At 44.8% G+C, this 15,984-nt stretch overlaps 1 protein-coding gene across 4 annotated transcripts in view; it reads left to right on the forward strand.

Annotated features, from left to right (window-relative positions):
- The window catches only part of KAZN (kazrin, periplakin interacting protein), a 294,829-nt gene that overhangs the window by 126,796 nt on the left and 152,049 nt on the right, over window positions 1-15,984 (forward strand). Inside the window, exon 1 of one of the 4 annotated variants that reach the window (XM_068240532.1) lies at window positions 13,936-14,077. The exons of the other annotated variants lie outside the window; for them this stretch is intronic. Within the exon in view, the coding sequence (XP_068096633.1) occupies window positions 14,047-14,077 (31 nt within the window). The 5' untranslated portion in view covers window positions 13,936-14,046. Of the gene's footprint in view, window positions 1-13,935; window positions 14,078-15,984 lie in introns of those variants that run through there. 4 annotated transcript variants of the gene reach the window in all.

The following is a 15,984-nucleotide window of genomic DNA, read 5'->3' on the forward strand; positions in this document are numbered from 1 at the left end:
AAACCAAAATTAACAAAAAGACCATTAGTTCAAAGCAGTTTGGTCGTTGAAAGAAATACGAATATGCAGGCTGTCGTCCAGGGGCCAAGAAAGTCAATCTGGATATACAAACGGAAAACATCAAGGTTGCTAACCCCTATAGGCTAGCCATTCCTTCTATAAAGTGTTATAACTATCAGGGCCCGTTTCCACTGGCCGCCGCGCGCGGCTGCAAGACGCGTGGTGGCACTGAATCCCAGAAGGATTCACAGCCTTCCGCACGGAAACTGACGGCAATGTCGGCCGAATCGCTAAGGTAAGTGATTCGGCCGGCAGCGCCATAATTTCCTATGGCAGAGTTTCCCCGCGCGGTTCTCCTGCAGGGAAACTCTCCGAATTCGGCCTGGTTTCCGCAGTAGTGGAAACTAGCCCTCAAGGTTCTCTGTGTTTGTATAGAAAGCCCTGTTAGTCAGCATAATCAAATCCAATCTATTCTTGATCAGTCCGATGTCTAGATCAAGTGCTTTCCATTTAAAGGCAATACACCAGTGGGCAGATAGCAACATATAGCAGATAAATCACCTGGGGCGGAATCATTAGAAAGATGTGGGAGGGCCTGGGAAGCAGTTAGAGAAATAGGGACATTAACTACTTAATGGCAACGAGATGCATTAAAATGCCCTGTTTGACGGCAATAGAATGTTTTAATGTGTTGCTGACACATCTGTGATTGGTGAATGGGAACATGTGTTCCCTGCGTCAAGCAAAGTGCCTGTAAGGGAAGGATCATGACTTCAACCAGAAGCCAATGATCATTCCTGTAACAACCACTGCCTGTGTGCTCTGAACAGAATACAAAATAAAATGCGTGGGGACATCTAGTGGTAAAAAAAAGAAATTTAAATTTTGTTTTAAAAAAAATACATTTTACTCTACATGAAATACAAATAAATGAATCCCTCCTCCCCTCTCCACCAGTTACAAAAAAACAAAAACAAAACTTAATAGTTACCTTGTTTTTCCTCCTCATTGACATTAAGTAATAGGCTGTATAGATTAGGTTGTTATCATTTTCAAAAGACTGTGGACAATATGCTGAGCAATCAGTTCGCTAAATGCTGGTGGATCTATGCGAAGTGCCATAGACTCCGCAGACACATTGTTTAATAACCATTCATAGCTCTGTACACACTGCTAATTATGAAGGATTATCTGCCGAAGTGATCTGGCATGACGATTGTTCAAAACACGAGAATCGCCGTGGATTGTTTAACGTGTCGGTTGATTCTTTGTTTACTGCACAATATCTAACAAAAAATAATTCATAGTTGTTTTGAAATCGTTCCAAAATCTGATAAAAACTATTCCTGGTAATAATGGGTAATAATTATAGCTTAGCCACACAGAAAACTGTGCTAACCCATTTCGTAGGGGTCACCTTATACTCCAGTCATACTCAAATTCCCTAAATTATAGCTGGGGATCGGGGCGCCTCTCTCTCCTGTAAGCTCCTGCAAGCTTAACCCCCTCCCCACTCTCTCCATTTCCTCCTGATAGTGACCTGGTCAGTACTTTAAGAATTTCCCAATCTGCCCCTTGCCTCTCTTCCCCGTGTGCCATGCATGCATGCAGTGTGTATAAGCAGCAGATCGGTCATAAGTTACCCAGTCCACCGCTGGGTTCGTCATCACGGAGCCCGGTTCAGGTGACTCCCGATATCATTCGACACCCGGGGCCGGACTCTGACACCCGGAAATACTTCCTGGGTCGCAACATAGCTTCCGATTGGAGGAAGCTAGCAGAGGCGGGGGAGGCATTGCTGAGGACCAGTGATTGACAAATTGCAGGTAAACAGTAGTCTAGCAACAATCAGATTGTCGCTCGCCTGTCTGTATTTTTCAGGGGAGACAGCAGAGCACAGGGGGGACTGGCGGCAGCAGCAAAAGGACACAGAGGCATGTCATTGTGCAGAGAACATGCCTCTGTGTCCTATTAAGATTTAGAAAATCCGCCTCGGGTTCTCTTTAAATTCCAGATTAAGGAGATACATTTTTGGGGTCAATTTATACACAAGGTCGACTTGTGCCCTCTGGCTGCCTCACGGCTTCCAAAACTTTAACATACAAGCATGGGATTGCCCCCTCAAATATCGCTGTACTTTTTCTGCCCCACAATGTAACCCTGGATGCAGACGTGTTGAGCAACCATAAGCTAAATCAACGTATTGAGCGTTTCCTGTTGTCATTATACATTGCCAATGCAAGCAAAAACCTTGAATGTCATTGAGTTTATAACACAAGAATCTTCTTGCCTAAAGCCTTGTCTGCTGCTTCAGCTATAATAGCCCCAGTCCAGGCTTCTTTCTTCCAGCCCTGTCAGGCAGACTGTGTAGTCCGCTGAACCCCGGGGAATTTCATTGACATGAGTCAGTGATTGTTTGTACCATCTTCTGAAGCTGCTTCTTTCAAGAACTCTGTGGCAGGTAAGCAAACAGTTCCCGTGATGTCACAAGGCTCCAGGGACCTGTGCTGCTTTCATTTTCTTCGATCAGGCTGCACTTTCTGCTGGAAGTTCATACCTGGAAGTCAGGGAGGTTCCCTGTCATGTTTGTGCAATGGGTTCAAAGAGCCATCCACTCAGCAGGAAGAGCGCTGTAATTGTTTACACTCCAAACAAAAAAACATGTTTGGCCAACTTCTTTTGTTTGGGAGAGCCTCAGGCATCTGCTTTCCTAATGCGTATTAAACAGAGATTCAGAATGTGATGATATAGTAAGTCTGAGGATCTGAGCCATAGGGATGGTGTAATGACCACACAAGAGATGTGTATTCATGGTATGTGCAGAGCTGTGTTCATCCTACCAGGGACACGTTACACACAATGTTTGTCCAGGGAAATGAAGTTTATTCTGCTCTGGAATGAACAAACATCGTTCAGACAGTGTTTGTAAAGTTTAAAGTCCAATGACAATAGCTCATCATCGTTTTCAGGTGACAGTCTGTCTGTACAGGCCCCCCATCCTCTGTAGTCAATGTAGGTAACTAGCAATTGGCTGCGATGGATTTTTTTTCATCCATTAGCTATTGTATTCATCAACATCAGGAGGCATCCTGCTTATTCTTCCCATTCCCCTTCCAGAGGCAGTACCTGTTATTAGATGAATTTGGGGGCGACATCAATATTTATTGCAGCTCCTACTGGAATGCCCTTTGCTCATCTTCTCTTGTCTTTGTAGAGTTGGACGGCCTACTCCACAAGAAGCTGTACACCATGTCTGTACAATGATCATCTCCAAACTGCCATCCTATAGTTTATAAAAGATTGTATTGGGCAAAAAGCATCTTGCATGTCTGTTGTGTAGGGTAATGTGAGCCGGCAGCCAGAAGCAGAGCTCCTGATGCTGTTCAGCTTGCCACCGGAGCCATATCATCACCGCAGCTCTGAGGTGAGTGGAGAGAACACTTGCCCATATATCTGTGCTGAAGCTAGTTAATGGCAAGGTAGATTATTTCAGCAAAAAACAGAAAAAGAACTTGCGCTCAACAATGCTGCACTGGCCCTTTAGTAATGCACTCTGGTATCAGCGCTGCTCTCTTTCACTGGGTGATGCCAGTAACTAAGAAAGACAAAAAGGTAGGGGAAAGAGAGAGAGCTCTCCGATGGTGCATTAAACTAGGTATGCAAATTACACACACTTTAATGTTGCACTTACAATTTGTATACCGGTTTCGGCGTTTGACCACGCCTTCCTCAGGTACCTGAGGAAGGCGTGGTGAAACGCTGAAACCGGTAGTGACGTCAGACGTCAGTCTGTGCACCACTCCCCCCAGATGGACGCTCTCTCGTATGATCCATCTACACCACCAGCCCTGGCCAGGCTGGATTAGGCTGAGGCGACCTGCTGGGACTGTTTTGGAGTAAAGCGCAGTACAGATATAAAAATTGTAAGTGCAACATTAAAGTGTGTGTAATTTGCATACCTAGCTTAATGCACCATCGGAGCGCTCTCTCTCTTTCCCCTACCTTCTTGTCTATATAATTTCAGCCATGGGGCAGTTGTGACCAGTTAGTAAAGGCATCAAGAGACTCTTAAGGTGGCCATACATTAGAACGATTATGGGCAGATTTGACCAAGAGACAAATTTATCTCTAATCGAATCTGATTAGAGATAAATTTGTCTCTAGTCGAATCTGCCCATACACTACAGGCCGATTCCCGTCCGATTTCAGCATGAAATAATCAGGGAATCGGCTGAGCCGCCAAGTCTGCCCTGCTGCTACCCCCAAAATGTATAAATGCATGTAGTGTAGTGCATTTATACATTACCTGTCCTGTAGCAGCTTCCGCACAATGCCCGTCCTTCTCGCCGGGTAACAGCCTCCAGCGTGTATGCGGAACCCGGCAAGATGGACGGAAACCGCGTGGAGGCCGACACCGGACAGGTAATGTATAAATGCACTACACTACATACATTTATACATTGCGGCGGCGGGGGTTTCGTCGCTTGTTCACAATCTGGCCACCGTACCACTGCGCACCTGACCAACTAACTTCGGCTCGACATCTTCCAGGATGCGCGATCGACCGTGCGGCCAATTTCTGTCGAGAAATTGGTCGCTTTGTCGGGCATGCACTTGGCAGCACCAATTTTCATCCAATTCGATTATAATAATCAAATTGGATGGTCAATTGGTTGGTTGGTCGGCTAGTGTATGGCCCCCTTTAGGACTGGGCAGAAGAGCAGGATTAGATTCATCATTTTTGCCCCATCTTGTGCCACCCCTCCATGCCACATACTACTGCACCACTCTTGTGCAACACCCCCAATTCAATGTGCAGCCCCATCTGACCTTATCAGGAGACCCCTGAATAGGCAGCATCCTCTTGGGTATCAAGTCCTCTCTCCCATGTTCAGCAGCCCCCATGGACATAAACGCCCCTTGTGCAGGAGACCCAATGGACATCAATTCCCTGTTTTCATATGATATAACAGCCCTCTGCCATGTTGGGTGCAGTGGTCCCATGAACATACACTCCCCTCTTCCATGTAGGTGGAACAGCCCCATGGACATAAACATATACATCAAACCACCTCCTTCCCCTGTGGGCATTGATGTGCATTTTGCCCTAATCAATAAAGAAATACATACTGTTCTAATTATTAAAACTTTGACCGCAGCTCACACACTGTGCTCTTTGTAGTATGGAAGAATCTATTGGGCTCTAAGGAAAAATGCATTAATGTTTTGTGAAAATGCATTCACACCCCCCACCCAAATTCATTTAGCCCCTCCCAACAACACAAACATGTAGTGTGAAAGAGGCTTTATCTCCACCCCCCATGCACACAACCCTGCTCCATTTAACATTACTGATGTATTGGCCCCATCCCTGTGCACAGCTGTATTTGAAAGGCTTCAGTTAGCAGCTTCAGTGGACTCCAGACCAGGTACTAAAAAAATGTTTCGTTTTTATAACGCATTAGCAGAAGACTCGGCGTTGCCCAGGTATGTATTTGGAGCAAGGAGCTTCTACAAGGGTGAAGACCAGCTCTGCCACTGACTGCCTACACCTAACTGGGACATTATTTGCACCTGGGTTTGGCCTTTGTGTATGTGTTTTTACAGTTGTACTTCAGTGTAGTGCCCTAAGTTCTCATTAGGCCTCCATTCAGGTTTTCTATGTCTGATCTAATAATGTTTCCTCTTGTTGTTGTTGGCACTACAGACCTGGCATTCTGTTATCGGCTTATCTGGATGCGAGTCGGCACTTATGACTGCTCAGTGATTTTTCATTTAGGAAATCTTCACATTTGGCTGGTGTTTTATGAAAGCAGCAGTTGCAATATGCATCTATTACCCGGTTGCTGCTGTTTGGGGAAAGCAAAGATCTTTTAAGATCAAGCAAGCGCAGGATTTAATGTCCAATTACATTGTATTGTTTTTTTCCGTAACCACTGGCTTACACAATACCAGCCACCCACTTGTGGGCTAAAATGATTAATAAGCCACAGCAGCTGTGCATGCCAGTGTCATGACACTGATACCATATCTCGTGCCTGTGGTGATATATTGAGGTGCTGATGATATTAGGAAATACAGGAACATATCTCTGTCATTTTGCTGTCTGCTATATCTCACATGTGTATTCTGCTTTGAAGGGATGGTCATCTGGCTGTACTACATTTGCATTGAATTTCTCTGGAAGCAGGGGGCTGGGACATTAGCATACAGTTCCTCTGGACAGCCAGAAAACAGGTAATTAGGAAACACTTAATCACAGTTGCTATGAAGCCTATACAGGTGGTCCGACCCTGTTGTCTGAATACTGTAGCAGAGGTGTATGGTGCTTGGAAGCAATTGTCACCTGGACTGGCTGCAGTATGCCTTGAAGCAGCTCACACCAGCCTGAGCCAGGACTTCACACAGGACATCCTGCTGCAATGTGAAAGCCTTAATCAATTGTAACCTGGGGAGATTGGAGGTTAGGGAAATCTTTTCATGTATGTGGGCTATAGTACATTTTTCCCATATGGATGTTAGATCTCTGGAAATCCAATTATGACTGAGGATGTGTTTTAAATCTAGCCCCCCCCCCCCCCCCCCCCCCCCCCGTCCACACAGGCTTACAGCCCCGAGGCGAATATTTCATTATAAAAACCAGGGGACAGCTACCTCAAATCAGTCCCCTCCTGACGGTAGCGGCAGCTGGTCTCCTGGCCCAAGCTACTGGACTCCTGGTCTAACCAGAATTGTGTCCGTCCACAAAAGTCCAAGGTTCTTCTATCTGGATTCCTGTATTTTGGTAAGCAAATTGCTTGGTGTGTATCTTTGTAACCTCTTATTTTTGTAACTTTTATTTTGTAACTTTTTTACTTTGTTTTTGTACCTCTTTTGTATATATTAAGTTCTGCATTGTTCCATGTTTTTCTGGAATATTAAATTTTTATTTAATAAGCTTAACTTCTGCCATACTAAACTAACACTCATAGCCTAGAGGAGACTGCAGTGTAGCTGTGTATAAGTCCGAGCCTAATTGTATGCTTGAGCAACACTACCATATGAAATTGTAATTGCATTGTGTGTGTGGGGCACTTCTGCGCTCGACAGCCGAGTGGGAAGTCTAACAGTATCGTTCAGAACGACTGTTAGTGGTTTTGCTGCACGACAGTGTAACTTGTATTGCAAATCATTGTCTGATTGTGCTGTGTTACTGTACAACTGTACTGTGTTTGTGGGTGCGTGGCGTTCTCGTATTCGGCCTAAGCGCGAAGCTGACCCAAATACGAAAACGCAGATTGCGTGTTGAGCCCTCGACAGCTGGGGGGACGTGTCTAGCAACGCTAGTGATGGCAGTGGGAAGTGTTTTAGGGGTTCCAGCCTTGTTTGTAGCTTAAATAAGGCTGTTCCCCGCTTAATCTGGTCAAACCCGCAGTCGGGAACCATATACGCAGGCGTGCCGCGGGCCGGTTCCTGACAGTGCCTGCTAGTCTTGTCAGATAAAGAGGACCTGTTAGTAAAAATCTCACTTTACTAGAATCGGTAGGGCACAAGTCTAAATATAACATTACATTAATGCTGCTAGTAAAACATACCTTTTTGCTTCCAATGGCATGATCCTCCCAAGTTTCTACTGTCTGGTTTTAAAATTGTCATATCATAAAACTAGAGAGGGGCAAGAGTTATGCTTAATTTGGTGATATAAAGGTAGCAAGATGGGTAGAAAGTCACAACTATAAAGCAGCTTGGCCATCAGCAGAGACTTTGGCTGCCCTGATCAACATGGAGGTGGCATGCAGGAATAAGGTTAACACATTAAGGGCCCGTTTCCACTATCGCGAATCCGCATGCGTTGCCCGCATGCGGATTCGCACAGTCAGTACAAGTGGATGGGACTGTTTCCACTTGTGCATTTCCCCGCACGTTTTTCTGTGCAGAAAAAATCTGCAGGGTAGGGCCCTCAGAATTCGCCTGCATGTGGAATGCAGGCGAATCGCACGCAATGTATTTAATAGGGAAATCGCATGCGTTTTCCCCATGCGTTTTTTGCCGCGATTTCGCATGCGATTTCGCATAGGTATTAATGTTAATTTACACAGGCAGTGACATGGTTAAATTCGCATACAGCCTTACCTATGCGAAATCGCATGCGAAATCGCGGCAAAAAACGCATGCGGAATCGCACCCGCATGCGATTTGCCTGCGGTGATTCGCCGGCGATTCCGCAACGCTATAGTGGAAACGGGCCCTAATAATTACATGTTTACCTTAAAATCTTTGTAAATAAAAAATCCCCACAGTAGAGTTGGGGTTGACTAGTTCAGCACTCACCTGCAAAGCACACCACTTTTCCAATACCTTTTTTCCATATGCGCAGCAGCCCTAACTCCTATAGACTAGTGTTAGGAAGTGCATGCGCATGCCATTGTTAGTTTCTGAGAGCTAGGACCACAGCTAGGAGTGAGGAGTGGCCAGCAACGCAGTGCTGAGCTAGTTATGTCTAGCTTTGCTATAGTTTTTTTGAGTTTGATCGCTTTTAAAGGATGTGTCCTCAAAGGAAGCATGAGGTCAAAATAAACTGATGAGGTAAGCAATTGTATATATCCCCCTACTCCTAAAACTACCTTTTTTCAGAAACCAGTTTTATTTCTGTTTATCAGTTAAGAAAAGAATGTTTAAAGAGAAACAGTAACCAAGAACTGAACTTTATCCCAATTAGTAGCTGATACCCCCTTTCCCATGAGAAATCTTTTCCTTTTCTCAATCAGGGGGCTCTGTATGGCTGATTTTGTGATGAAACCCCTCCCACAGTGTTATGTCAGTGCCTTAGGGCCCGTTTCCACTATAGCGTTACGAAATCGCCGGCGAATCACCGCAGGCAAATCGCATGCGGGTGCGATTCCCCATGCGTTTTTTGCCGCGATTTCGCAAGCGATTTCGCATAGGTAAGGCTGTATGCGATTTTAACCATGTCACTGCCTGTGTGAATTAACATGGGTACCTATGCGAAATCGCATGCGAAATCGCGGCAAAAAACGCATGCGGAATCGCACCCGCATGCGATTTGCCTGCGGTGATTCGCCGGCGATTCCGCAACGCTATAGTGGAAACGGGCCCTAATAATTACATGTTTACCTTAAAATCTTTGTAAATAAAAAATCCCCACAGTAGAGTTGGGGTTGACTAGTTCAGCACTCACCTGCAAAGCACACCACTTTTCCAATACCTTTTTTCCATATGCGCAGCAGCCCTAACTCCTATAGACTAGTGTTAGGAAGTGCATGCGCATGCCATTGTTAGTTTCTGAGAGCTAGGACCACAGCTAGGAGTGAGGAGTGGCCAGCAACGCAGTGCTGAGCTAGTTATGTCTAGCTTTGCTATAGTTTTTTTGAGTTTGATCGCTTTTAAAGGATGTGTCCTCAAAGGAAGCATGAGGTCAAAATAAACTGATGAGGTAAGCAATTGTATATATCCCCCTACTCCTAAAACTACCTTTTTTCAGAAACCAGTTTTATTTCTGTTTATCAGTTAAGAAAAGAATGTTTAAAGAGAAACAGTAACCAAGAACTGAACTTTATCCCAATTAGTAGCTGATACCCCCTTTCCCATGAGAAATCTTTTCCTTTTCTCAATCAGGGGGCTCTGTATGGCTGATTTTGTGATGAAACCCCTCCCACAGTGTTATGTCAGTGCCTTAGGGCCCGTTTCCACTATAGCGTTACGAAATCGCCGGCGAATCACCGCAGGCAAATCGCATGCGGGTGCGATTCCCCATGCGTTTTTTGCCGCGATTTCGCAAGCGATTTCGCATAGGTAAGGCTGTATGCGATTTTAACCATGTCACTGCCTGTGTGAATTAACATGGGTACCTATGCGAAATCGCATGCGAAATCGCGGCAAAAAACGCATGGGGAAAACGCATGCGATTTCCCTATTAAATACATTGCGTGCGATTCGCCTGCATTCCACACGCAGGCGAATTCTGAGGCCCCTACCCTGCAGATTTTTTCTGCACAGAAAAACGTGCGGGGAAACGCACAAGTGGAAACAGTCCCATCCACTTGTACTGACTGTGCGAATCCGCATGCGTTGTCCGCATGCGGATTCGCGATAGTGGAAACGGGCCCTTACAGCTCTGAGGTCCTGACATCACACTGTGGGAGCCTTGTTGCATTGTGGGAAATAACAGCTGTTTCCAGCTGCCAAAAAAGCAAGCAGCATCTCCTTCCAGTGACATCACTTGCCAGCAGTAAAAATGTCACCATGTGATAAATGTCTGAATGTAAATCAGGGAGAGAAAAGTTTTTACAATGAGCAAACGCTAAGTAAATCATTTATACATAATTATTGTAAAAATTAAGCACTTTTTTTTTATTACATTAAAGTTCTTCTTTAATGCTGTATTGTCTCATATGCTGACACAGCCTTTCATTGTCTCAGAAGCTAAAATATATGAACTATTGACATTTTTTGTATTTATCCCCTGCTTTCAGAACCGGTTCTCTGCAAGGAAAAAGCTTTAGGGCCTGTTTCCACTTGTGCGGTGGGAATCATCGCGAAAAAATTTGCATGCGGATGCGAATTTTGCATGCGGTTGTATGCAAATTTGCATGCGATTTCGCATGGATGACGATGTATGCAAATTTAACAATGGCAGTGCCTGTGTGCTTTTCCATTGTTTCTATGCAAAATCGCATGCGAAGTCGCATGAAAATTTGCATACCAAAACCGCATGCGAATCTCCTATTAAATACATTGTATGCAAAACGCATAGTGGTATGCGAATTCTGATGGCTCTGCCGTGCAGATTTTTTCTGCACAGAAAAACGCTCAGATGTGGAAACCATCCCATCCACTTGTATTGTTATGCGAATCTCCATGCAGGAAACGCATTCGTTCTAGTGGAAACGGGCCCTAAGGGCTCATTCACACTTATGTGCGGTGTTGTCTGTCATAACGCAACACAGGTAGCATGAAAGTCTATAGACTCTCATGTTACCATTCACACTACAGTGAGTGTTGCTGTGCGCTGCGTTATAACTCAGTCTGGAACATTCTAGCACACGACGCATGCATTTTTTTAATGGAATGGAACCCATCGATGAATGCAATTTTGTGCATTGCAACGCACGTTTCCATGCGTTGAGACAAATGCATCAAATAGCATTCGTGTATGCTTTGCCCGGTGTGAATGAGTCCTTATGGCTTTGATTCCTTATTAGTGAGGCTTACGGTATAGTCCAACTAAATCCAGACTTGATGGAAACTGCCACTTACACAGCCGTGTTACTCGTATGTTTAGCACTGTACATACACGTCTATCTCATCATGTCACTTGTCACCTCAGGTATCCTTTTAGCACATTACTGCAGTTATCTGCTTGCACCAAAGTGCATGAAAGAACCATATGTCCACCTGTCTAGTATGTCTAGATACAAAAGTCAGGCCACTGAAGCCAAGCACAGTGTCAGTCCACACTGGTGGTTGTAAACAATAGTGATGTCATCTACATCTATACAAGAGAAACTAGGAAGCAGGCAGGAGGTCATCCTGTGGATCCACATTTTGCAGCCCTGGTGTACAGTAAGTACCCAAATAAATTGCTCTCCAGACTGTGCTGCTTTTCTATTGCCTTTCCCTATAGGGTTTGTTGCAGTATGCTTATCAACTGTTTGTTTTACTTTTTATTAGGCATCTATGCAGAGCTCTTCCTAGATATGTAATGATGCATTAACCAGCTGTTCCAGCTTACCATGACAAGGGGATCAGCTGAGCTGAAAAGAAGATGTAACCATATGCATCACATGACCACCATATAGATGTGTCAACGTACGGCACATATTCCTTGGCACATTACAGGGTATGGAAACATGAGTGGAAACATTGGTATTGAATCCAGGGACCAGTCTGTCCTATCCAGAAGTTCTTAGGAGCCAGCTTAGGCCCGGTTCACATTAGCTTTCCCTGTCCGGATCCCCGTATACTGTACAAACGGAACGTACTTTCCGCATAGCAATGCAAAGGCTATGCGGACGTTCACATGCGTACGTTCCGTACAGTACGGAGCCGGACCGGATCCGGACTCCGGACACTTTTCCAACATGCGCTATTTTTTGGTCCGGCTCATCCGGCCCACGCACCCGGACCGGAGCCTGACTGCACCATCCAGATATAGAAAACCAATGGAAAATGGAAGCACAGAACACAGTGGAGACAACACCGGAAGTTCTACCCCACTTCCTATGCGTATTTATAGAGGCCATTTCGGATGGGGACACATGGGCCCAGCATATCTGGAGTGGAGCAGCAGTGACACACGTGCTGGAGCTGTTTGGCAGTATGTTGGAGGTGGAGGTGAGGCCTACAGCGGAGGACCTGATTCTACAGGTGCACCAGGTGCACCTTCTGCAGACCCCAACAAATTTTAAGGTATTTTTTTTTTTTGTTTGTTTGTTTTTTCCCCACGGATCCGGATGGCAGCCTGAAGCAGTCCTGATGCAAACGGTCCGGATCGGAACCGTACGGTTCCAATCCGGATCAGGTCCTGATACGATACGTTTGCATGCCAAAACGCAAGTGTGAACTTTTTAATCGACAGCTAGAAGAAACGTCAAACATTAGGATCCAGCTGTCATTTTCAGCGTCTTGCTAAGCCTTTTCACATATAAAATTCTTTAGACCCATGCATGGCACTGATGAGAAGTATTTTACTATTTCCTAACCTCTCCCTACTCTCAGACAACCTCCCCTGGTGGTGCCTAACCTTAACACACAGTTGGATCAGATTCAGGCCCCTTTCACACTGGTGCGTTGTGTTACCCTGTTTTTAATGCAGGGTAACGCTACACCAATGAAGAACGATGCAGCGGAAGTGACATATTCGCCACCCGGCTGGCGCAACAGCGCGTTGGTGTTGAACTTGTGTTGTGGTGTGCAGAGACTGGAAGCCATGTAAGTCTCTGGTGACGCAGTTTTTTTTTCCCGCGTTCACATTGCGGCACGAATGTGCGGAAGCATATTTTGTTAATACGCTTTCCCGCAATTCGAATGCTGGCCACGCGAAGTGAACGCTAGAGATCGTTCACTCACTTCCTACTTGGCTTGCAGCCAGAATGGAGATTACCGAACACTGCCGCAGTAATCTCCATCAGATTTTTTTAAGAGTTGCAGTGAAACCGGCTTGAGGTGATTAATTCCATTAATCAGAGCAAATTGGTTAGCAGGTTTTTTTTTTTCCATTAGGGGGCACAACTGATGTTTCCAATCGATCATAATGATTGAATCGAACAATCGATCCTCTGTGGCATTGTACCGTTAATGGCCACCTTTACATACACATGTACAGGTACCTGCAGACATGAGCCTAAATGGCAGGCCTGATGGACCTTTGTTCAGCATACACAATCCCAAAAATGAGACCATATCATCCAGTAACATTGACTAGTAGCACTGCATTCGTATGACCAAAGAGATAATTGTATGGTATTTGTATATTCATCAGCTTCATGTCCGCAATTGATTGATATGTACAGATATTCTTGCTACAAAATTCAGCCCAGCCAAACATCTTTGTGGCAGATTGTCATCATCTGCAGAGACTTTTCATAGTAACAATTGCTACAATGGTCTAATGAACATAAACAGATACTGTGGAAAGCAACTTCTGCAGTAGCTTGTGTGACATAACATGCAGGGAATGAATGTTACATCTCATTGGATTCTCCTCCTCTGCAGCAATATGTGAGAGTTATGATGACTGACTTTTCCTGCCCATGGTGGGGTGAATCTAATGAGCTGCCAGCTCTGCTGGACTTTTTAGCATAGTGAAAGCCAAGCTGTCTGCAGTGATAGCCCAGAAGAGAGTGAGCGAGTGCAGGCCCCTCCCCCCGTATGTCCGCTGGCTTGTACTGACATCATGCCTCCACTCAGCAACCTGTGAGAGGGTGAAATTCCTGGCAGCACAGGTAACCAGGACACAGCACTTCCTGTAGCAGCGCTGGGAGGAGCTGAGCCTCGATAGTGACTTGTGACAGAGTTTTCCAGCTGCTGCCTGGCTGAATTCACAACATGAAGGCAGACGGGGAAGAGGGGAAACCTGGTAGGTGCCTCCTTGTTTTCTTAACTCTAATCCTGTTTTGTTCCACTTCCTTGACTTAGAGAGAGCACTTGTGAGAGTATAAGCTCAGTCAATGGACTAGATCGTTGTTCGTTTTCCAGTGTCTGGTCATGGCTCTGGGTCACTGACAGACAAACATGACGCTGGATGTTAAGGGCACAGCTACCGCAGTGACTGTCAGTTAGTCATTCAAATATCTGCAATCATTTGTTACGTTTGTGACGTTTGTGACATCGGCCTCTATCAGATCTGCTACGCCTTAGCAAATATTTGACATTATTTAGATTGTTTGTGCATGTGCTGCTGATATATTCCATGGCAGTGTACAGAGAGATATCTGAACCAGTCACATCTGTCTGTGCTGACAAATGAACTTACAGCCATTAGACAGGTCTGGACAGCAAATATTTTATAGAATCCTGACCGAATACAGGCAGATCATGTTCAGTAATGTGGCTTTAAAGTGAAATTGGTCCAATATGCAGTTGTATTGAGCGAAATACTTTTTTTTAATAGGAACAATGTAGACCAAGTTGGTTTCAGTCGGCCTTTGATTGTTAATCCAAGCAAAATTTGTTTGGAATTTGTGTTATCCTTGAACCTGGTTCAAAAATACAATTTGAAATGATATGGATTTTCAAACCAACAATATTTGACTGGTAATCTGGAACTGGGCTGTGTGCTAGCTAGATAGACACTAAGCAATTTATTGTGGTTTTGAAATGTATAAATGGGTTTGGACCTTGTTTTCAGTTTCTATTTTACATCACTTCCTGTCCCTGAGACCTCTATGGACACCCATGGCTCACACATTATTGGTCCAAAGGATAAATTAATGGACCTCACTTAATTTAATCTATACTTCTTAAAGGGGTTCTTTCGCGAAAAAAGTAGGCAGTTAAAAAATGTGACAGATGACAGGTTTTGGGCCAGTCCATCTTTTTAAGGGGGATTCTCAGGGCTTTCTTTGTTTTCAACAGCATTTCCTGAACAGCAGTTTAACTGCCAAAATAGCAAGATACCAGCCGGCCTCCCTAATCACTTGCACACTATTATGTCAGTTAGATTTTGCAACTGTTGTTCAGGAAATGCTGTTGAAAACAAAGAAAGCCCTGAGAATTCCCCTTAAAAAGATGGACTGGCCCAAAACCTGTCATCTGTCACATTTTTTAACTGCCTACTTTTTTCGCGAAAGAACCCCTTTAAAGGTGCTCGTTCATCAGTCAATGTATGGAAAGATCGACGATCAGACATGAGAGGGATCTGTTGCTTGTGCATACACCGCAGACTTCTGATGAAATCGATTAGAAATTGGCCTAGCGCCTCCGCCGCCTGCCTGGCCACCCTCCAGGATAAAAACCATATCACCTGTTGCCCTTGCTTCCTAAATTCTGACCTGTCCATCAGTGCAATTCCTAGTCTCCTCCGCCGTTACTGCCGTGTCAGCCTTTACCGCAAACGCGCCTGTACCACATGGCACCAAGCGTATGTGTGACGTCGCATGCACCTGGTGCCACATGGTACAGGTGCTTGTGTTAAAAGCAGACACAATGGTGACAGCATAGGAGGCCAGCATCGATCTTCCTCCAATTTGATAAAATGATCGAATTGGAAGGTCAATTAACCACCATAACTTTTGTGCTCTCCTCACTATTTAATCAATCGCATCAGTAGTTTGAGGGTTCAGGTAAATAAAATAAATAATAAGAAAGGTGCAGTGGGAAGTCTCAGTTGAGGGCACTCAGAGGTGTTATGCTGCATTAGGCAGGGCAAAACAGCTGAACAAGTTGTGGTTCCAATATCTGCCTACTTTGTATGGAAATTGTTGATAAACGAATGCTATGTACACATGATTAAGTTTTCCATCCAATCGACAGGTAATCTGATGG

Source organism: Hyperolius riggenbachi, chromosome 6, assembly GCF_040937935.1.
Source record: "Hyperolius riggenbachi isolate aHypRig1 chromosome 6, aHypRig1.pri, whole genome shotgun sequence".
Taxonomy (NCBI): Eukaryota; Metazoa; Chordata; class Amphibia; order Anura; family Hyperoliidae; genus Hyperolius; species Hyperolius riggenbachi.